Source organism: Oxyura jamaicensis, chromosome 5 (assembly GCF_011077185.1).
Source record: "Oxyura jamaicensis isolate SHBP4307 breed ruddy duck chromosome 5, BPBGC_Ojam_1.0, whole genome shotgun sequence".
Classification (NCBI taxonomy): Eukaryota; Metazoa; Chordata; class Aves; order Anseriformes; family Anatidae; genus Oxyura; species Oxyura jamaicensis.
In genome coordinates, this window is record NC_048897.1 from 47,443,604 (window position 1) to 47,465,224 (window position 21,621).

The 21,621-nt window shown below is 40.5% G+C and overlaps 1 protein-coding gene across 1 annotated transcript; it reads left to right on the forward strand.

The window, feature by feature from the left end:
- The first annotated feature begins 2,025 nt into the window (after window positions 1–2,025).
- Window positions 2,026–21,065, forward strand: SGPP1 (sphingosine-1-phosphate phosphatase 1). Its single transcript, XM_035328057.1, has 3 exons — window positions 2,026–2,715; window positions 12,854–12,943; window positions 14,910–21,065. The coding sequence occupies exons 1-3, from the start codon at window positions 2,137–2,139 to the stop codon at window positions 15,459–15,461; spliced, it is 1,221 nt and encodes a 406-aa protein (XP_035183948.1). The 5' UTR covers window positions 2,026–2,136; the 3' UTR covers window positions 15,462–21,065.
- The last annotated feature ends 556 nt before the right edge of the window (window positions 21,066–21,621 follow it).

Genomic DNA, 21,621 nt, shown 5'->3' on the forward strand with positions numbered 1-21,621 from the left:
CATAAAACGATGGAAAATCCTCAGCTTCTCTTGGGAATGCTTTCTGGTGGTTAACCATATAAAATGTGTGTCTTATTTCCTACTTGAATTTGTCTGGCTTTTGCCTCCAGCCACTGCTGCTTATTATGCCTTTCTTCAATAGATTAAAGAGCCCTTTAATATCCTGTACTTTCCCCCAGGAATGTTCTTATACACTACAATCAAGTCACCTCTCAATCCTTTTAGATAACTTTTAACAGCTTGAGCTCTTAAAGCCTCCCAGTGTAATGCATTTTCTCCAACCACCAGAACATTTTGCTTCAGTGTTTTACACTCTCTTATTTTCCAATATTCTTCTTCAGAAAACGAAAACCAGAACTGTATGCACTGTCCCGCAGATGGTGTTGAGGCCAAACATGAGAAGTACAATAAACGTTGGTTTATTCCATTGCGTATACATCGATTAATCTTTTCTTTCTGCCACAGCATTGTACAGAAGAGCCCTTATTTAATTGCTTCTTTATTGCGACCCTTAAATCCTTCTCAGAGCCATTACTTTCCCAGGGTTTAATCTCTTCTTTGACAGTTACAGCCTTCACACTTGGTTCTTTGACAGACAGCTTTATGTTTGGCTGGGTTAAAGCTCAATAAGTTTGGGCAGGACGCTTCTACCAACCCTTCTGGCCATCATTATTTGGGACTTCACTAATCCTTGACCTGAATTTTTGCAGCAGCTCCCAGGCCACTGCTAGAGATGTAGTACAAGGTAGGGATCTCCTTGGGATCAGGCCACCAGCTTCACACACAGAATTTACTGGCACAGCATTAATGAGACAGCACAAAAGTTATTTTTGTCAAATAATTTTTGTGATCTCAAAGCAGCACAAAGTTATTTTTGCTATAAAACTGTGTAGACTTCTGTAAGGTTCCTTCAAATTTTTATTCATAGAATCACTAAGATTGGAAAAGACCTCCAAGGACATGTGGTCGAAAGATATTATTATTTGAATTCCACACCATATTTGAGTTATTATTTGAATTCCACACAGGAATTGTTTCGGTTAGGATTGCTGTTAGGCTAACTGTTAGCGTAGCAGACACATAATCACAGCGTGATTATATGAAGGTGCTTTATTCAGCGCTGGAAACCAGGGGCAGGTGCCCAAATCTGGCTTCAAGTCCCGTTACATCCCGATCGCTATTAATATCCTAAAAGTTACATATTCATTAGTATTTATTAATATTTACAACATCAGCCTCGCTTCGTATGCTAATTATCTCTCCTCCCATTTGCACATGCGTGGTGCTCTCTGGTGGTCATCCCGGGGGTCTTCCAGATGAAGTAAGGAGTCATCCTCAGGGTTAAACTTTTCACCTCTTCTCCTTGGCGCATGCTCCTTTTCAGTTCTTGACTTTAATTAGTTCTTGGCTTCAGTCCTAACCCACCTTATCCATCTTATCTTCCTAACAAGGCTCAAGTTGTTCCTGTTCTATCTCTCAAGGTCCGTCTTGTCACTCCTCCATCCTTCTATCATTTATTTATGTTTTCCTTTATTATATACATGATAATATTTGGCTATGAATCTCCCATCTCATTATCAAAAGTTGTTTCTTAACCCTAACATAACCAGCCACTTGTGTCATGCCTTTACACAGACGGCGTGAAGCGGCTCATTTCCCACTTCTTTAACCTTGTGATTTTAAGGCAGGGTACAGATGTGTTGGGATATCAAGGCAGGGAACAGAACTGTTGGGCAGCGGGGAGCATGGAGGTTAAGCTGAGGGAGAGGGGCTCGGCCTGGGGCAGCAGGAAGGACAATCGAAGAGCTCCTGGGCACGGCCGTGGGGACTGGGCGGCCGCGCCTCACGCTCGAGGCTGAAGTGGAGACTGAGGCACAGGCACGCCGCCCGCTGCCTCCCTCACCACCCCTTCCTGATTGGCTCCCCCTTCCCTGGCGGGCGGGACCGGCAGCCCACCACGACCAATCCGCGCCGCGAGCAGCTTTGGCGGGGAGCGCCCCACCCGTCAGGCCGGCAGTTGCGCGCAGGCGCCGAGGGGGGGCGGTGACGCCAGGCTGCGGGCGGGCAGGCGGGCGGGCAGGGAGCCGAGGGCGGCGGCGAGCGGCGGGGGGGTCCCGGTGCAGCGCGGTGCCCGCTATGGCTGCGTGCCGCCGCCTGGCCGCCGCGCTGCGGGACCCGCAGAAGGTGGCCGCCTTCCAGCGGCTGTGCGGCGTGGAGGGGCCCTGCGGCTGGCCCGACGCGGAGCAGCGAGCCGGGGGCCGGGGGCCGGTGGCTAACGGCGGCCCCGCGGGCGGCGGGCGACGGGAGACGGCGGGGGACGGCGGCCCTCGGGGGTGGCGGCGGCGGCCCCGGCGCAACTCCCTGTCAGAGGAGGAGGAGGGCTGCCAGGAGTTCTCGACCCGCAGCCGCCTCCTGTACTACCTGTTCAGCCTGGGCACGGAGCTGGGCAACGAGCTCTTCTACATCCTCTTCTTCCCCTTCTGCATCTGGAACGTGGACGCGTGGCTGGGCCGGCGGCTGGTCATCGTCTGGGTGTGGGTGATGTACGTGGGGCAGTGCACCAAGGACGTGGTCCGCTGGCCGCGGCCCTCCTCGCCGCCCGTGGTGAAGCTGGAGGTGTTCTACAGCTCCGAGTACAGCATGCCCTCCACGCACGCCATGTCGGGCACCGCCATCCCCCTGGCGCTGCTGCTGCTCAGCTACGGCCGCTGGCAGGTACCGGCTGTGCCCCCCTACCCTGGGGTACATGCACCCCCAGGGGGGCTTTATGGATGGGGGAGGAAGGGCTTGGGTGGGGCTGAAATGTGAAATCCCTGCTCCTTTCCGCTGCACAATCACTGCTTCGTTTTTCTGGCATCCCGGCGAGCGCTCGGGTCGGAAGAGCAGTTGTAATATTTCCAACCAGTTCCAGTATTCCAAGATTTCTGCCCTATTTCTGAGCAGTTCCAATATTTCTGTCTTCTGAGCCTTACTCAGAGCGATCACCTCATCTTTTAAGCCCAGGTCTTACTGCGAGCGATCACCTCGCTGTGCCCTAAATACGAGCCCTAGGAATGTGCACGCCTTTCTCGAGGTTTTCCAGGTTAGCTCTTGTAAGGCAGGGTGGTTTGCATGCACGCCGTTTGCATAGGATGTTTTTGCAGGCTTTTGGTCCTGCTGACTGAGAATGGGGTGGCGAGGCAGGATCTAAAGTTTTTTTTTTTTTTCTGATTCTTTTTTTCTTTGAGGCACTTTGTAGCTTGAATCAGTTTGCCTTTTCTTTAACTCTGTTTTTTTAGGTTAATTGCCTGTAAACTGGAGATGCTTATTTTTGCTTTGAGGAGTACGTGTACTTCCAGGTGGCTTTACACATATTAAGGTGTCAATAATTAGCAGGAACCGATCTCCGAACCTTTTCAGAGCCTTCATTCAGCGAAGTCTGGAGATGTGTCTATTGCACTTGGAGTCAGTGTGTGTTAAGTTGCAGTAACACAGAACATCTGGTGTATGCAGGCTGTGCTCTTGGTTCGGTGCTGGCCGCTCGCGGTACGGGCGGCACAACTCCAAAGAAAGCACAACACGTACATGGTTTTTCTAAATCACTGTACCAATTCCAGTAGTAAATGGAGGAGAGGAGAGCGTTTTCCAGGCAACGAATGTCAGATTTTAGCATTCTGTGCATAATGTTTAACAAGTGAAGCAATAAGTCTACTTTTAAGCTGTTAATATTTACAAATTCATATTAAAATACCTGGCTATCTTAAGTCCCATGTGTCACCTGTGCAGAGAACTCTTTTCTTAAGCTTTATGCAGGAGCTAAACCCTTATCTTCCAGTTATTACTAGCGGTCACCACTTGTCTGCTGTCACTTTGTGGCTTTATCTTAGTATATCAAATGGGTGCCTGAAAGGAAAGACAGACCTGAGGGTTGGACACTGAGTGGTATTTGGCCTCTATTTATCAAAGCTTATGTATCTGTTTGTGTAAGGTGATACCGTGTGCCCAAAAGAAAGCCCTTAGGGATTCGTATTCTTTGCTAGGAAAATGTGAAATCCTACTCTGCTACATCTGTGCAGGCATCGGGTGTCACAGTTCGTGGGCGTTTACAGAATAAATGTTTGGAGTTCTGTCTCTGAGATGCTTGCTTAAAATTGTTTTTTTATGACTGACAGCGATCTGAATATTTGATTAGTGGCGTTAGTTGTGTGGGACTGAAGTCACTTAAAGAATGAACGGGATTTCTTCTTGGCAGTATCAGTCAGTTATTTTGCACACGCTGTTAGGTGTACAAAGGACAGCCTGGCTTGATTGCTTTTATACAACTGGCAAACTGACAAAGTGTTAAATATTATTTTTATAACTTAACTAAATTATTTCTGTAGACTGCAGTTAAACTTACTGTGCTAATTACCCAGATGCATTATTAATGAATGCATATTAAGAAATTATAAATATTCAGCCTTAATGTTCTTCACTTAAAACCACACTTCAGAAATCGGGGAGCAATTTGATTCTTCAGATGAATTGATTTTTGTCTACGAAACAGGTCTGAAAAATGACCTTTCTGAAACAAACTTTCACTATTTCAAAGCTTCCATTTAATGCTTCTGCTGTTCTCCAGATTTCCTACATTGAAAAGGAGTAGAATCTATATGACAACCGTTGTGCCACACTGTTCTGGATTTAGGATTTAAAAAAAGAATGAAACAACTGACATCCTGCCTTCTTGGAAAACTATTAATGATGAGAGAGCTTGTCGCAGCCCTTCTATTAAATTGCAGCCATGCATCAGCACCTAAAGGTGGTGAGATTTAAACTTGTTGGCAGATGTTGGGGTGCAGTTTTCCTGACCGTTCAGGCAAGCATTACTTGGACTCTGACTGCAGTAAATGAGTCCACATCGTAGCATTATTTGTTCAGAAAAATCGTAGTGGAGTGAGCCTTAGTGAATTTAAGGAGATACAGCTATAACTCTGTGCAGAGATCTCCTGCTGGAGTAAAGGTAACATTAGTTGTGTTTGACAATTTAAGGTTTAGAATAGACCAAAGAAAGCCACTCTCTAGAAGAGATTACTAGATGAAAAGGGAATCACTTTCCTGTATAGCTTATTTGGAGCTTGCTTTCAGTGGGTTATGACTTCCTAGTATTGTGTAATAATTTTCTATCAAATGCAGTCTGTGAGTCTTTCCCTTGAACAATCTGGAGGACAAAGAAAATCTGCTCTTAATTTTGTAGGTATGGCCCAAATTACCCATTTAAAAACAACAATTTTAGTTTCCAGTTGGTTTTCTTTTAACCTGTTGAATTAAGTTTCTGATTTCCTATTTTTCAATGTCTTTCTAATCCTGTTACAATTCCATGCCTTTCACAAAGCATTCAGAAGGATGTGGGGCTATATGTAGAAAAACTAAAATATTTTCTAATAAATGCAATTTTTCAGGTGATTTTTTTCAGAGATTCTGTATTTTAAAGATGATTGTGATGAATTGCTTGTTAGAGACTTTGCACATAAGGTATGATCAATGTAAATGATGTGCTTTGGGATGAAAGATGTTAAGATAATTTTCATTACAGCTAACTGTTCTGTCTCTTGTAGAACGTAATTTTTCAGTTTCTCCTTGTGTTATGAGAGCTTGCCTGAATCGTTTGATTCTACTTGCATCATACGTTAAATATTATTTTATTATTTTCAAATCTCATCAGGGAACACTGCCTGTTTCAAAGACACTTCAGCAACCTCGAATTGCAAAGCTCAAGTCGAAAACTGACTAGAATTTATGAGCATTATAGACACTGATATTTTTCTTTCCATCTTTGAAGCTCTGATACCCTGAAATAAGAGGGCAAACACTTAAGACAGTGAGGTTACAGATCTTGATACGGTGTAGGAAACACTAAGCCTGTATCACAATGGGGAGAACCTGCTTGCTTTGAAATACTGGCAGCTCGATGCAGGTTGGCTTATACAGTGTGCTGAGCAGGGAGGAAGAGGTGGTGTGAGGTGCTAATTGTTATCTGCAGAATCTCCAAAAGCCTAAGTCTGAGGCTATTGGAAAAACCCTTTTTTGTTTGTTTTTCAATTTTATTTGATGGCTTTGAACTGCTGCCCTGGGATAGACATCAACTCGTACTTCATAAGAAGCACTGCTTGGGTTTGGATGGTACCTGAATGTGTCACAACCCCGTGTCTTGTTTTGAGGGGGGGGGGGGGGGGGACACAGAAAAGGCTTTTTTCTGCCTGACTTCCTGCAGTGCCCAGCCTGGCTCAGCAGCTGCTGGGCTGGGGCAGTGATGGGTTCTGAGCCCTGCCTTAATGAGCTGAGGCTCCTGCTGTAGGCCGCAGAACAAACCTCGTTAAGTTGATACTCACTCAGCAGGAGCCTGGAGCCTTGACTGATGAGCAGCTTGCCTCTGTAATGACATTAACCAACCTCTGTGGAAAGGGCTTATCTCGGGTCGCAGTTGAAAGCGTTGAATATGGCAGCATTGTCCTCCCTGTGTGCTGGCAAGCCAGTGTTTTAAACAGAAATCCTGTCCACGATGACTCTTTCCACTCCACTGAGGATAATGGTGACCCTAATAAGCACTGCAGCTGAACTTCCAGTAGTCATCCATTCTGTAATCATTTCTGTGACACATCTCCAAGTATTTTCCAGTTTTCATCTACTTAATGCTCTGATTCTTCATGCTCCTAATTGTGTATAATGTGGCACCAGGTCAAAAACCCGTCCAGAAGTCTTTCATCTGCACCGTGACTTTTATCGACCAAAGCTGATGAATCCAGTAACACGAGATGGGTTTGACAGGATCTGCATTGGGATTTCAGAGAGTTGGGCATCACTGTGATTGACCACTGCTAAGTTTTCCCCCTAGATTTGCCTGCCTGCTATCCCATTTCTAAAGGGTAACTTCTGTCAGGTTCCCCTGGGCAGGGGGATTAATTAGCTGTTGGGGTTAGATGAACAGTCCCATCACAACGCTGCTATAGTGGGAATTTTACAGTAAGCAAGTTGTATGCTTGTCTAATGAGTTTTTTTACATGGTTTGCTTAAAATGAGCCAACAAAAGCTCTTCTGCCTTGAAAAGCGTAGAAGAGGTGATCTGAAAGCCCCAGATACCACAGTCAGGAGGCCTGGAGAAAGAGCTGGGAATTGGAAGGGTCAGCGTTGGCCTTGTGTAGTTGAATTGTGACGTCGTGTTTTCTAGGCTCTGTTAATATTGTCAGCGTATTGGTAGGGGAAGCTGGAAGAAATGGTGTGTCTTTTTTGATTCAGGTACTCTGACAAGTTTGAATTACACCGAGCAAGCAACCTATTACAAATCCCACCGGGGAATATCTGCTTGGGCTGCGCACCAGCCTGTCCTATTGAGTCGTGTTGATTGGCATTTAACATTTTTCAGTTTTGCATAAGCAAATCTTTGAGTGGAGCATCTTGGGGGACTGTGCAAAATCAAATATGGTAAGGTTAGAGGCCGAGTCCTTGGTGCAGAAGGGATTCAAAGGGAACACCTCACTTCTGAAGCCATTTTTTTTTTTCTTGGTGGATTTCAAACTCCTGCTTTGACACAAAGTCTTTTGGTTGAACTGAGAGAGCTTCAGTTTGCAGGAAAACATTTCTAGGTTTTGAGGGCATAAAAAGAGGAAGTTCTTGGTGATTCTTACTGGGTGTGCCGAGGGAGGGACTGCTGCTTGTGATGGTTGCGAGGAGAAGCAGTAACAGGCTGCAGCTCCTGTTGCAACTCTTGATGTCTTTTCAGATGTGTAGCAGCAAATTAAACCTTTAGCTCTCTGCGAGGCTGGCTTTGAAATGTTTTTGTTGGAATTTAAAGAAGAGGCATGTATCACTCAGATTTTTGTGCCTTTTTATGTTAAGGTTGGTCAGTGGAAGAAAGTATTGACAAATGTAGCTAAATCAGAGTTATTTACCCCTTAGCATCTTCTGAAGAGACCATTTTTTTGTCTTTATTTTTCCTAAAATGACTCTAAGTGGTATTTCCTTTTCTTTTAAACATCCTTTTCTCCATTTTCTGCCTTCTCCAAAAACTGTGTGTTGTGCTCAGCTGGCCCAGCAGTGCCTCGGTCATCTTGTAAACATTGCTAACAGCTTTTGGACAGGCTTTTTGCCCACACACAGCCCAAGCCTCTTGGTAAAGGCACGATGCTCCGAGTATTGCTTGGGTTCTTCCTACTAACTGTCCCACTATAATTGTTTCAAGCTCAGGCTGAACTTCTTAGTCGATCTTTTCTGATCATTCTGCAGAACACTGGGAATGTTTGGAACCCGTTGTGGACATGGAAAACTTCTCTGGTACAGAATGTGCTCGAGGGGTATAAAAAATGAGCATCCCAAGCAGTGAACGAATGTTCCGTTATAAAAGGAGGAATTTTCTGACCGAGGTCAAAGCTTTTCAGATGGATCGTTTCCTTATGAGCATTTCTAAACAATGGTTATGTTATTAAGACTCTTGGCATCAAGTCAGATCAAGGGGAGGGAGGAGGACAGGCACTTCAGGGAAACGCTTGCTATGTGATTCAGTCAGATGCTTGCAAGTTCTTTTTAGAGGATGCGGTTGAAGAAAATGGGAATTTCTCACTTAAAAACGTAAGGCTTGATGACCTGTTCCTCATTTTTACGTATAAAGACTGGAACGCTTCCCCTTCAAAGAAATGTATCAATTCAAGCATTTAAAAGCCCAAACGTCAATATCTTCCTAATCTATATGTTGCATTTCTTTATCTACAGTCTCTGCATTGCTGTCGATTCCAACTGCCTCTGCTGCATTTTGTAGCATGCTATGTGCTTATGCATATTATCAAAGATTTATTCTGACCTTTGGGGAAAAATATTTGTGCAAGCTGGTTATCAGTGCTTTGATGTAATACGAAGTGTGGGTACTTTTCTCAAGGAGAAAAATAGCAGGTTAATGTTGGTTTTGAGTCAACATGTGATTTTGAAGTTCAGACTGAGTACTATGTGAGTGTTTTTGTAACAATTTTCAAATCACAAGGCTTCTTACTGTATTATAAGGAACACCATATGAAGTTCATTAAATGTTCCACATACCTCAACTGTTGAGGTGGTGTGGAAGTGATTGAGATAGAAGTTTTGGGGGATGGTCTTAATTATATCTGACCCTAAGTGACTTGGAATATGGTCAAGATTGAAAATGTGTCAATTCTGTTCTTAGAAGGAATGAGCAATGCCTTCTCAATAAGAATAGCGGTGACCTGGGAGAGAGGCTAGAAGTGAACTTGTCACCTTTGGTGCTTTGTGCCTTTGTGGTTCTCGTGGTATGTGAGGAACCATGGGACTAGAATTGCTGGAGTTCTGTATTCATGATTTAGTCTCTTTCATTTAAGTAGGAACTGTCAGTGTGTGTATATACAGCTGTATAGGCAAGTTATATGAGTTTATAACTCAAAGCTAATTGATAACTCTTAACTCTGAAATTTGTGAATGCAATGTTTTCCAAAATAAGAACTTAAATAAGATTTATGGTTTTCTTCCATGAAAACTTGAGATTGATACATTAAAGCTCTCACGTTAATCCTTCATACCACATCTATTAGCAGTAGAAGACATAGTAAAAGTTACTTTATCTTTGAAGACTTGTCTGTGACCGGGAGAGAAGCTTTGTGAAACACAGTTTCTTGCAAAGCAGGGCCGATAAAGGTTAGTACTTGTAAGGCATTGTGCAAGTTGGTTATGGATGGTGTTTGGGGGTTTTCACATGCCCAGGCAGTGGGAGGTTGTGAATACCTACAGCCATGGTGTAACAGCCATTGTATAACCCGTGTGTGTATGTACATGTAAAATATAGCCAGGCAGTCATCTTCCAGATGCAACAGCACTTAGACAATGCTTGTTAGTACTTCAGTACCGTGTTATTTTCAGACAGTGATTTGGAAATACCTTTATAGCATAAGCTTTTTTTAAGGATTACGATGATATCCCCTGTTGGTGTTACGACTTGGCACGCTGCTGAGCAGCTGTATTGTGAGCTGCGAAGTGTGTGGGAGTGTTAATGTTCTCCTTCAGTCACCTGGTGTGCTCATCCCTTATGCGTGAGGACAAAATTTGCAACTGCCTTATCACCTTGAGGCAGATCTTAAGCAGGCGCTACCGGTTTGGTGCTCGAGGAATTCTTGAACCCGGCGGTTGCTTTTAAGAGGCAGGCGCGAACACCCAGGGGAAGCAGGGATTGGTGCTGTGCCTTGTAGCAGGGCGGTGGTTCGGCTTGATTTCTGCCTGCACCTAAGGAGGTCAGTGAACTGTGGAGCCCAGAAGCGTGCCTACGGCTTTGTGATGCTGCCCAGGTGGGTTCTGGGGTTGTGGGAGGAAAACCGGAGCAGTTGGTTATGCGGGCTGTGCAGGGGGGTGTGGACGTAACGCTGGAGCGGACCAGGAGAGAGGAAGGTTAAAACCTTCTGTAGGCTAAACATTACAGACATCTTCTCTGTATCAGCCACTACAATAACTATCGTTTTAGATAAACTGGTAGTTGTCCAAGTGTGCATGGTGGGAGCATGGGAGAGAAAATCTGCTTAACTGTTTCACTCTGGAATATTATTCCAGAGCAAATTAAAATAATTGTTACATCCATCTCTTCTTTAGGGGATTTGGAGACACTACAGCTAGATACCCTGTGCTCGTTTGGGTGAAAAGAAACTGTCTGGGCTCAGGACTTCTGCTGTTATCATCATAGTGCATTAAAAATAACAAAAATCAGAATGTGCCTAATGCTGCAGACACACTTGTGGGCTGGTCATATGAACTCTATCCCAGTTGGAGTAATTTGTCTGTGCTTCAGTTAAAAACTCTTCTGCACTTCAGATTGTGTCAATCAGTGTAAAATGTATCATTAGCTTTTTATTTGGGACATGATAGGGAAGGTTTTGAGCTCTTGGATACAGATGCTTTGGTGCAGAGGCACTGAGCTGGTGAGTGGTTTTGGATGTTTTAATGGGCATCTGTTTGCAATAACGTCTAAAAAAAAATGGTGTGAGAGCCAAATACTCTTTCCAAAGTTTCCCTCGAAGTAGTTTGTCACAGTTTATTTCCTGAACACCTCTCCCTTTAAAGTTCCTAACAGCCATCACTTGGTTTCCAGAACTGGAATGAATTTCCAACTCTCCCTGCTGTTTGTAATGGCCTGCCCAGGACTCCTCACGCATGCCTGTTCCTTTATGCTCCTTTTTAGGCTGTTGCTGTTCCGCTGCTCCAACATCTCCCCCGCAATCCAAACTTATCCCAGTATCGTTAGCTGCTACAGCCTGCTGATCCTGGCACTTGGTTCATCTTCCTGTCAGGGCTCCAGCTCTGAGCTCGTTCCTTCATCGTTTCAGCTAAAAATAAGTTATTAGGAATGTAATTTTATTCAGTTACAGTTTCTAGACAATTGCCATAGCAGAAATGTATTGCTCCATAAATCAGTGTAAAGCAGATGCAACACAATTGTGAACTGGGCACTTAGAGCAGATTTTAATGTGAAATCTGCTTTTCCTGTGAAATGGAAGATTGCAGATTCTGAGAGATTTTTTTCTTTTTGGTTTGTTGTATTAACATGATCCTGGAAATGAGAATTCAAAGAAAAATGGAATAATACAGAAGGCTGGTAACACTTTCTCAAACCTCTTGTTGAAAGACTGCTTTAGAAGCTTGTAAATCCATTAAATGGCCTTCACAAAGGATGACTTTCTCCAAGTAATTTAAATATCTTTTTCTCTAATGTGGTGGATATTCCGCCTTTCAGCTTGCCCATAAAAGCAGCAAGGGAAAAGGCAAGAAAATTGCCTGTAATTCTCAAGTTTTCTTTTATTCTGAGATTCAAGTATATCCAGACTTCTTGTTTAAATTGCAAATAATAAGTTTATCTTGATATCACTGCTTTTTGCGTAGGAAGTGAAACAATTTTGGAAATGTCATTTTTTTTTTTGCCTTGTGACTTCTTCTTTTATAGAACTGATACATATTTTTTGAAACTGAAAAAGGAAGTTGTATCCGGTCTTGTACAACATCTTGCAATACAGTAGTGGGGAAGTATTTCTTATCGTGGTGTAAGATGTAAAGTTAGTAAAGTATATTTTATCCAAAAAGCTATAGAAGTTAGCAGAATGTGTAGAAACTTAGTATATTATGTACAAAGTAAATTGTTCTTTCCCAGTTAAGAGTCGTTATAGTATCTTCTTCTACCAGAAGGTGTTGGAAACGATTATATCATGTTTTGATACATTTCTCATACCAGCCATGGTAATTAATAAGGCTTTATAGGGATCAAAGAGGATTACTACTTTAGGAGTTTCACACTGCTGCTCAGAGACTGAGTCAAGGACTGCAGAACCTCTGAAAGTCTGTAGAAAAATGAAATAATCAGTAAATTATTATGAGTTGTTTCCTCTCCTCAGCAGGAAGGTATGACTGCTAGATTCTGCCCAGACTGCTGTTGACAGTACTAATGTGTTACGTAGCTGCTTCACCCAGAGTAAACTGTTCCAGAGTTTATAACACAAGGGTTGACCCTGGCTATGTTCCCTATTTGGGATACCATAGCACAGCAAGTCTGTTACAGAGCTCTGTCAACTTGTTACTGCTTTGTCTGGTTAAAAAAATGAAAACAACATCCTGAAAGTCATGTATTCTGAATGCAAAGGCGGACAAGGAAAAATGAAAAAGTTTGACTTTATAAAGCTCTGACTTTATAAAAAGCAGACTTACTGATAGGCTTGGGTAGGCTAGGGCAAGAAAAAGGGTAAGCAGAAGTCGTGTTAATTGGTTGTTGCTAAGTTCTTTTGTGGGGTTAACCATAGAATTTTTATAGTGATTTTTTTTTTCTCCAAATTCTAATACGATCTTTCATTTTTTTTCCTACCAGTACCCCCTTATATTTGGACTGATCCTTGCATTCTGCTGGTGTTTATTGGTTTGCTGTAGTCGAATTTATATGGGAATGCATTCGATTTTGGTAAGATATCCTAATTTCTTATTTCAACGATTTCTGTTAATTCCTGGTTTCATAAACTTCCATCACTTGTTTTTTACGGTACAATGATTGTATCTAGCTTTATTTTAGAATATGCTGTAATATAAAACACAGGATAGATACGTAGGATGTGTAGGGTACATACAGGAGCAGAATACTTGTATTTCCTTAGCAGAGAGCATACACTACAATGTGATCTACAACACGGAGGTGCTTTTTCTAGGCCATCCTTACCATGCAGCAATCATGTATTAACAGGAATGAAGCATCCAGACACATTTAGCTGCATTTCTTAGCTTCCCCTAAAATAACTGGGTACTTGACTTCAGCGATTTGGGTCAATTTTCTAGCAGGTTTCTGCGTTACTATTATTTCCTTGTTTCTGTAACTGTTGTGCTGAACTTGTGATCAATACAAATAACGGTGTTAATACCCAGATGCAGTACCTGAGTAGCTGATTTGCTGTTTTCTGTACAAGGTCTTCTAGATGACAATACTGCTCAAAAATCTCAGAATCTGTCGTAAGAAGTGACAGCTAAATGAAACAAAATGTAAACAAATGCCTTACCAAGATTTACAGTAATGTGTTCCTCTCATTCCTAAAAGTTTTTAGAAAACCGGTGATGTATTGTTGCAGTATTTTAAGACTGCATTTGCTCTTGTTGCATGGCAAAAAGAAAGATACATCGAGCTATACTGAAATGCTCTCCAGTGATGTACTAAACAAAAGGCAGAGTCACTGAAGGTTCTTCTTCCTACACTGAAACTGCATCGTTCATTACAGCAACTTAAATGAATTAAAACATAGTAATTTAAACTTTGATTATGAATGTGGAGCCCTAGGAACTCCTGTTAGCATCCAAAAATTGAGGGAGAACAACCTTGGAAAGTTGTTTTTCTGCAAACTAACTCATGTGTGGGTTTTTTCATTGTCAAATTCATTCAAACTTGTGTTTATTGTGAGCACAATGTGGTGTGACAGACCAAAGCAGACTGAGTTAGTTCTGGTAACTTGGTTTTATGTCCACACCTGTAGTCCATTCGAAAAGAGGTGCATTGCTTGAAGCACGTTTGGAACAAGTTTGACATCTCTCCTGGAGGAAGACACAAATCTCAGACCAATTTCTTGAAGTATTAGTGGAATGTCAGATGTATTTATTTAATAATTGCTTTGAGCAGCCTGGTCTAGTGGGATATGTCCCTGCTGAGGGCAGGGGAAGTGGAATTAGATGACCGTTAAGGTTACTCCCAATCCAAAGCATTCTGTGATTCATTGTTCTGAAAGTTTGTATATCAAAGGTTTGCATTTCCCATGCTGTATTCCGTGCCTCTGTCTCGGAAGGTATTCCTTCAAGCTGATCACGAAAAAGATCTCTCCTCACACGTTAAAGATAAATTGTATGTGATAGGTTAGAAAAACTCTTAAAGAATTGATACAGTAGCTAAAAGTGCATGTCAAGCTTCTGTTAATTTATACTCCAGCAGTCTTAGTGCAGAATTGGGTGATTAAGGTTACAAAGTGTAAACTGTCTTTTCCTCCACAGAGAAGTAATTTTTACAGGATAATGGAGTGGCTGTTAATGTACTCTCAGGTTTCATGTCAGCTACTCAAAGCATGTGCTAGTGTTTTGCTTACCAACGTTTCAAAAAAAAAAAAAGTTGTAATCGTTGAAAAACAATTTCTATTAAAAAGATTTTAAAACACATTTGTGAATGCATGTAATACATAAATGGGAAAAACAAGAACGCTACAAAATGGTGATCTGAAGTGTAAGACCACAACTGTGGATGGCTAGACATTTTTTTGAAGATCACTTCGTAAAAGAGAGAAGAGCTAACAAAGTGATAAACGTTGGTAATGAGTAACTAAATTGGTGGATGAAGGAAGTGTAAAATTTTTGAATTTTGAAATAGTTATTACACTGAAAACATCTTTCTCTCCTCACAGGATGTTATTGCTGGATTTCTATATGCTATTCTCATCCTGATTGTCTTCCATCCAGTTGTGGACCTGATCGATAACTTCAATCTAACTTACAAGTACGCACCTTTAATTATCATCAGTCTCCACTTAGCCCTGGGCATCTTCTCTTTTACTTTGGACACCTGGAGCACATCGCGAGGAGACACAGCTCAGATACTGGGCTGTGGTGCCGGAGTGGCCTGTGGCTCTCACGTGAACTACCTGATGGGCATAGACCTAGATCCTCCTCCCAGCACGCTTCCTTTATCTCTTTCCTCTCTCACTGTGACTGTGTTTGGAAAAGCCATACTGCGGTTGTTGATTGGAGTAATAATCCTGCTACTAACAAAAGTAGCGATGAAAAAAGCTACTATTCCGCTGGCATGTAAAATATTTCGCATACCGCTCGATGACGTGCGGAAAGCAAGACAGCGCATGGAGGTCGAGCTTCCCTATCGCTATATTACGTATGGAATGGTTGGCTTCTCCCTCGTGTTCGTTGTTCCTTGCCTCTTCAGTTTTATGGGCCTGTCTTGATGCAGATCCATCACTTGAAAAAGGAAGAAGAGAGCTGGTTGCTGTCGGAAGAGGTGCACTAGTTTGTTAAGGGAAGGCCAGCGAGCTTGGCTTTCGGCAGTCTTCACTTTAACAGCAATACCTAGCAGGCAAAGTATTTAAAGGACATTGCACGTCTCTGGTGTGGTATGGGGCTAGGGGTCTAGTACCAGTTCCTGAGAAGTGCTGAACTCTGTAAATGCTATGTCTGGCCTTATTGCTGTAACAAAGTCTGCGTGTTTGTGTGCAGGATGCAGTGAATGTACCTGGGATGTCTGTCACACTGTACCTGTACACACTGATGTTTCAACAGGTACGTCTGACAGCTAAGCAGAAAGCTCCACTCACTATTTGTTTGCCATTTCATAGGAACTTAGTCAAGTTGTTGGACCATACGCTGCCAAATTTGTTTCCCTCAATTATTACCTGAAGCCCTGCCTCATGATATTTCAGCTAATTGGCATTTTAATGGACCAAACTTGTAATGAGGTAAAATTTTAAGAAAGAAAACAAAAAAAAAGAGCTTTTTTCTTTAGCCTCCCATGCAGAGTAACCTGTCTGGATTGGCACTGGTGATAGATAGAGAATGTATGATTCAGGTACTGTATCTTATGGGTTAATGACTGTGCCTTTCTGTTGTTAAATTAAGAAATGCCATACATACTGTGATGTAAAAAGACTAACTTTGTTTAAAACCATGCGTAATTAGGCAGATACTTTTAAATGTTAAACTGTCCATGTTGCTGGCACGGTTCAAGTTAACCGGAACGTTCACAGTTCAGCCTGTTTAAAATTGCGTAAATGAAATGGCCCAAGAATTGTGCTCTTGAGCTCAAAAGGCTGTAAATGGACAATAACCTATTTGTAGGTATTTTTAATGTGTATTGTAAGTTCCTGGAAGAGGATATATTTTTCTGGAGATTGTTTCTACAATGGAGAAATGTTCAAAATTAATTATCTAAAAATATAAAATACCCCATTCTATTAAGAAGTGGACCTTGCATACGATTCCAAACTGATTGAGAAGGACCATTGTTTTTAGAATGTGCTTAGAAAATCTTTATCCTTGGAAAAATAGGTATTTTTATTCATTAACATACTGTATTAAAGGTGGTAATCGCTTTTACCCAACTTAGCTGTAAGATAATATAATGATCAAAGTAAATTTTTAAGCGTTCTGACAGGTAGATACGAGCACTCAGAAGACACTATGGTCGATGCATAAATGGCTTCTGCATATGTAGATTTTGAGTTGTTATGCACTTTTCAGCTTTTCACGATCCTTTTTTCCAGTGATGAGTATAGTATATGACATTTGAACTGTAATTTCATATGCTTCTTTTTTCATTTTTTTCTAGTTTACTGTTACCTAATATGTTGTTAGCAGGATCTGTTGTGTTACAGCAAGAGGTACTTAACTGTCTGCCCAGACAATAACTTTTGGTTTTGTATCAGTGCATTTTCTTTTTTTTTTCCCTGGAAAAAAAAAACTTAATTTGGATAGGAGGTATAGGGAATAATATAGTTAGAATACAAAGCTTTACATTTTCTTGCAAAATATTTGGAATTGAAAGTTTTTTTTTTTTTCTGTTGGAAATATGAGCTCCAAAATATTAATTTGTAAATTAGGAAAGTAACTTCCCATTCCTGTCTTTTCTCAAGCAGTCGAAGTTATTGTACACTCCTATTAGATGATGTGAAAATCTGACTTTCTGATGTGCATTCAGAATACACTGCTATGGATGTATTCAAAAGAACTGAAGTGTGTTCAACAACTTCTATAGTTGAAAAGATCTTACCTTATAGAAAAAAATCAAACCCAGAGATATGCACTGAAACAAGCTAGCTGTCTTCTATCTGTTCCTTTATTGCAGTTTTATGTGGAATGTGTAGTAAAAGATAAACTTGTTTCTGGGTTTTTGAGGGAGGGATTTCCACTGGTTTGGCTTTGTGCACTAAGGTAGTGGTTGAATAAATAGCTGGGAGCAATGTACACAAAATGCCTTATGTTTAAAGCCCTGAGCAAGTGTTTGTAGCTCCAATTACATTAGTCTGAAGCCTGATAAAAGCGATGGGATGATTTCTCTGAAATTTAGGGCATAGTAAATATCTTAGTTTTACATTTTATAGTGAAGAATGTTTCAACTATAGCACAGAAAGGATGGGTCAACAAATCTCATTTAAGGTACGTATTTGATTTCTAGGAACTTCAAGTTTACAGAACTAGTGTGTTCTTAAATGTGTCTTCTCTAGCCGCGCTTGCTCTGTTGTACTATTAATGGAAAAGCAAACCTATTGTGGAGAATGTAGAATGGGTGGGAAAAATAGGTAGGGCTTTCACCGGGTTAAGGAAAATTGCACTGTAGCTTATTCTACTGTTACTCAAATATATATTTTATATTTTTATACATTACATTGGGTAACTTCGAAATGTCACGCTTTGTGTACCACATTTAGTCTGCAGGAAATATATATCAGAATGTTGGTTTCTCCAGCACCAACCCTATTTGTAAGACTGCAACTACTTTGCTGTAGTTCAGGTGAATAACTTTTACTATTCTATTTTCATGTTTTATAAAGGACTTGGCTCAAGAGGGCAGTTTAGCACAAAATATCATGCAGTGTGAATTACTGTTACAGAGTAAAGAATTGTAGAAATACAAAAATTAAAACAAAAAGATATATTTATTTTAATAATTTCTTGGTTAATAAGATTTCTCCAAATCAGTCTTAACAAAACAGGTAAAACTAGAGCACTTTTTCCCTAAGCTATTGCTAGAATTGGACATGAAAAAATGTTTCTGGTGTGAGCATCAGCTGCTGCCGGATTAGTTATAACTAAATTTAACATAGCTTTAAAAATGTAGTTAAATGCCTTTTCAGAAGGATAATACACTTGAAAACTCTTGTGAAGTGGTGCGAAAACATTATTCATGTCACAGTGAACTTTCTTAATTGCAGTTCATAAAGTCCTGAAGGTAGAAATACTGTGTTATTGAAGCAGATATGGATACACACTTACTACAAAAAGATATGAGATAAATTTGTTTTATGTAATTAGTGTGTGAAATACAAAACTGATACTAACATTAGCATAGAGTGTAATTTGGCAATAAGTTCCGTTTTCCAAGAGGCTGAAGAGACAGGAATTTAGTCTTAGACTGCCTTAAGCATGAGAGAGACTTTTTTCCCTGACCTGGCCCTCAAATAGACTAATGTAGGCATTGCATCTTGGGTTAAGTTCTGCAGTCTAGTCTTATGAAAAAGTTTTGTGTTTACAGTAAAGCTCTTGCTTTTGCTTCCCATTCTGTGAACGGGGTTTGAAGCATCTTTCTTTCATGTCATCACCCGCGAAGCTTTTCAGCCTCTGATCACATTTGCCTTATTACTTATCTTACAAATTAAAAAAAAAAAAAAGAATAATCAAGGTAATTTGGCAAACCAAACGGAGGTGTTTTTTATTTTTTTTAGAAACTTGTAAACTTTTTTCTTAAGCTTACATACAGCTTTTCTTGGGGTGGAGGGACAGACACCAACTAGAAAGATGCATTTGTTTAAAAATGGTATCTATAAATGTGATGTGTAGTTTTGTTTTCTACCAGAACAGTGTTTGATTGTCTGCATTTTAAAAGCTGGCATGTTTTCCTTTGCTCCTAGATTTGACTATGCTTTCACTGAATTTTTTACACATTTGTTGCTTCTTTCCCGGGGAATGTCCTGAGCTTCATGTAAGCAATTGCTACTGATGTGAAGATTGTTGGTTTGAACTTGTAAATGCTTAAGGGCTGTTAGTGGCTGTTAGCTGCTCAAATACATAAAACAAACCTTGCATGCTGTAAGTAAATACATCTGCTGTGTTAAAAGTTGCTTCTATTTCAGCGTTTGCTTTCTCAGTACAGAAGAAGGGAGATTGACATGCAATATATAAAATATTTAATACTTTAAGTGTATGAGGGGGGCATTGCTGTCTAACCCCCAGTAACTTTGCTCGGAGTTCTGCACCTAGTTCCTTATTTCATTTGAGAGTGAACCCTGAAGGTCGTGTCCACAGTCTGATGTGCATCCATGAAACTGTGCATTAAGTGACTTACTTTGTAAGGGACTGTTCTTTTTAAAATCACTTAGCCCAGTTTTTACAAGACTTTTAAAGGGCTTACCTTGGAAGATGTTTCTTAGTTGCTGGAACTGCTTGTATATTTGCAGCAGTTGATTGATTCTACTTCCTCTGTACCATAGTGGTGCTGAATAACAAGATCACTGAATGTTAGTAGATGAAACGTTGGCAGGAGAGTTGATTCTTGGGGGATTCATTTTCTGTAATTGTTTGCGCTGTTTTCCTTAAATGTAGAATGTTTCTGGGTTATACAATTTACTGCTATATTCTACAAGTGACTTTGAGGAAACTTTGACTTCTTATGTGGGAGGAATTCTCACTGAATGACTTCATGCTAGAATAAAGTCCTGGCATGAAGCTTCAGTGGTATTTTTGTTTCCACAATAAAACATACAAGCCTATTTAAAATCTACTGTAAATACTGTCTTTGTCAAATGGATTAGTTGGGTCACTAAATTGTTTTCTTTCTGTAATACTTTGTGAAACAAGGGCAAACAAAACTTAATTTGGAAACAGAGAAAGGTGTCTGGCAGAGAGGATATTGCTTTTTAGGTGTTCTCGAATTCTAACCGCATGCTGGAGTTGAAGCAAATTTACTGTGCATTAGAAAATGTTTTGTGCTTAGTTCTGCACCTGAAATAACTTGCATATTAGTAAATGTCCATTTGACAGAATGAAGGGGTACAGAGGAGAATACTACTATCTTAAAGTGATAAGTGTAAATAACGTGCCCTATCAATCTAGACTAAACTTTGTGACTAAATTAGTCACTGAGTTTTTTCTGACAAATTGATTTTGTTTGATAGTCAAGGCTGATGTGCTGGAAATGAGATTTAAGACAGACATTTAAAATACTGTAACTGAAAAAGAGAATTCAGTAGCTGGTAGCTTTAAAAACAAGAGCAAAAACTGAGGGGGGTTTTGTATTAAACTTAATGCACTTAAAATTATGCCAAAATTTGGCCTATAGTTGATTTATATGAAATCTGTAATACAACATAGATATATATAAAAAATATAGTGCATACTGCTATTTAGTTTTTTTAAAATATATATGCATATATTTTTCTTGTTACTGCATTCCCTGATAAAAGCAAATACCCATAAAATATAGAAGAGCTTTGTCCGTATTAGGTAAGGCTGTATGTTGATAGTATTCTGGGAAATAGTGCAGTTGTAACCCCCAGTCTCTCAACCTCTTGGAGAACTTTAATTTTAAACAAAACAAACAAAAATGCTTTCAAGTGCAAGCCCTGATTTTGGTTGAGGATCATATAGTGATTGCTGTATAATAGGATACAACTGATGTGTAAAAGTTAATACATTAGAACATTTTTGTTATTGTTAACGATTTTTTTGTATTTGTATACACTTTCTGCGGTTGTCAACTAATATTTAAACTTGTATTTACTGGTAACTGAAGTGTCTAACTTCATCTGCAATGAGCGTAATAAACTACTGTTGGATTCAAATGTCTACCGTTGTCTTTATTCCTTCCTGTGCTGAGGAGCATGGGGTTGGAGGCATATCATGAATGTGAAACGCTTACCACAAGAAAACTTGCATCATGTTATCACAGCAATAACTTAGAACAATATTGTCTCTTAAGATCCGGGTCTAGATGCAAAAATTGTTAGGAACAAAATGAATTTCATCTCGATAGTCTTAGTAACTTTTGAAGTTTTTTTTTTCTTTGCTTGGTTTTGCTGCTTTCCTTAGATGATATGCAATTACATATGGTTGTACCCTGAAAAGGGACTGGTTAGTCTCACGAAGCTGAATATTGGAGAGCTAATTTGGCTTGGAAATTGTGATCATATGGTAGCTATAACAGTCCATTGTCTGCACTAATACTAGTGTAGCTTGGTTCCAGGTAGCCTCAGATTTGTTTGTAGACAGATTAAGCAAAGAAGTGTTCCCATAATTTTCTAAATAAAGATAAAAATAAAAACAATTCTAACAGGTTTTTTTCCCCCTTACATGTGTGAGGCTAATTAAAATTCATAGCAAGCATTTGAAGAAACTGTT

Coding starts and splice junctions, on each gene's coding strand:
- SGPP1 (XM_035328057.1), top strand. CDS start 2,137: ATGGCTGCGTGCCGCCGCCTGGCCGCCGCGCTGCGGGACCCGCAGAAG. Junction 2,716..12,853: donor TCAGCTACGGCCGCTGGCAG/GTACCGGCTGTG, acceptor TTTTCCTACCAG/TACCCCCTTATATTTGGACT. Junction 12,944..14,909: donor TGGGAATGCATTCGATTTTG/GTAAGATATCCT, acceptor CTCTCCTCACAG/GATGTTATTGCTGGATTTCT.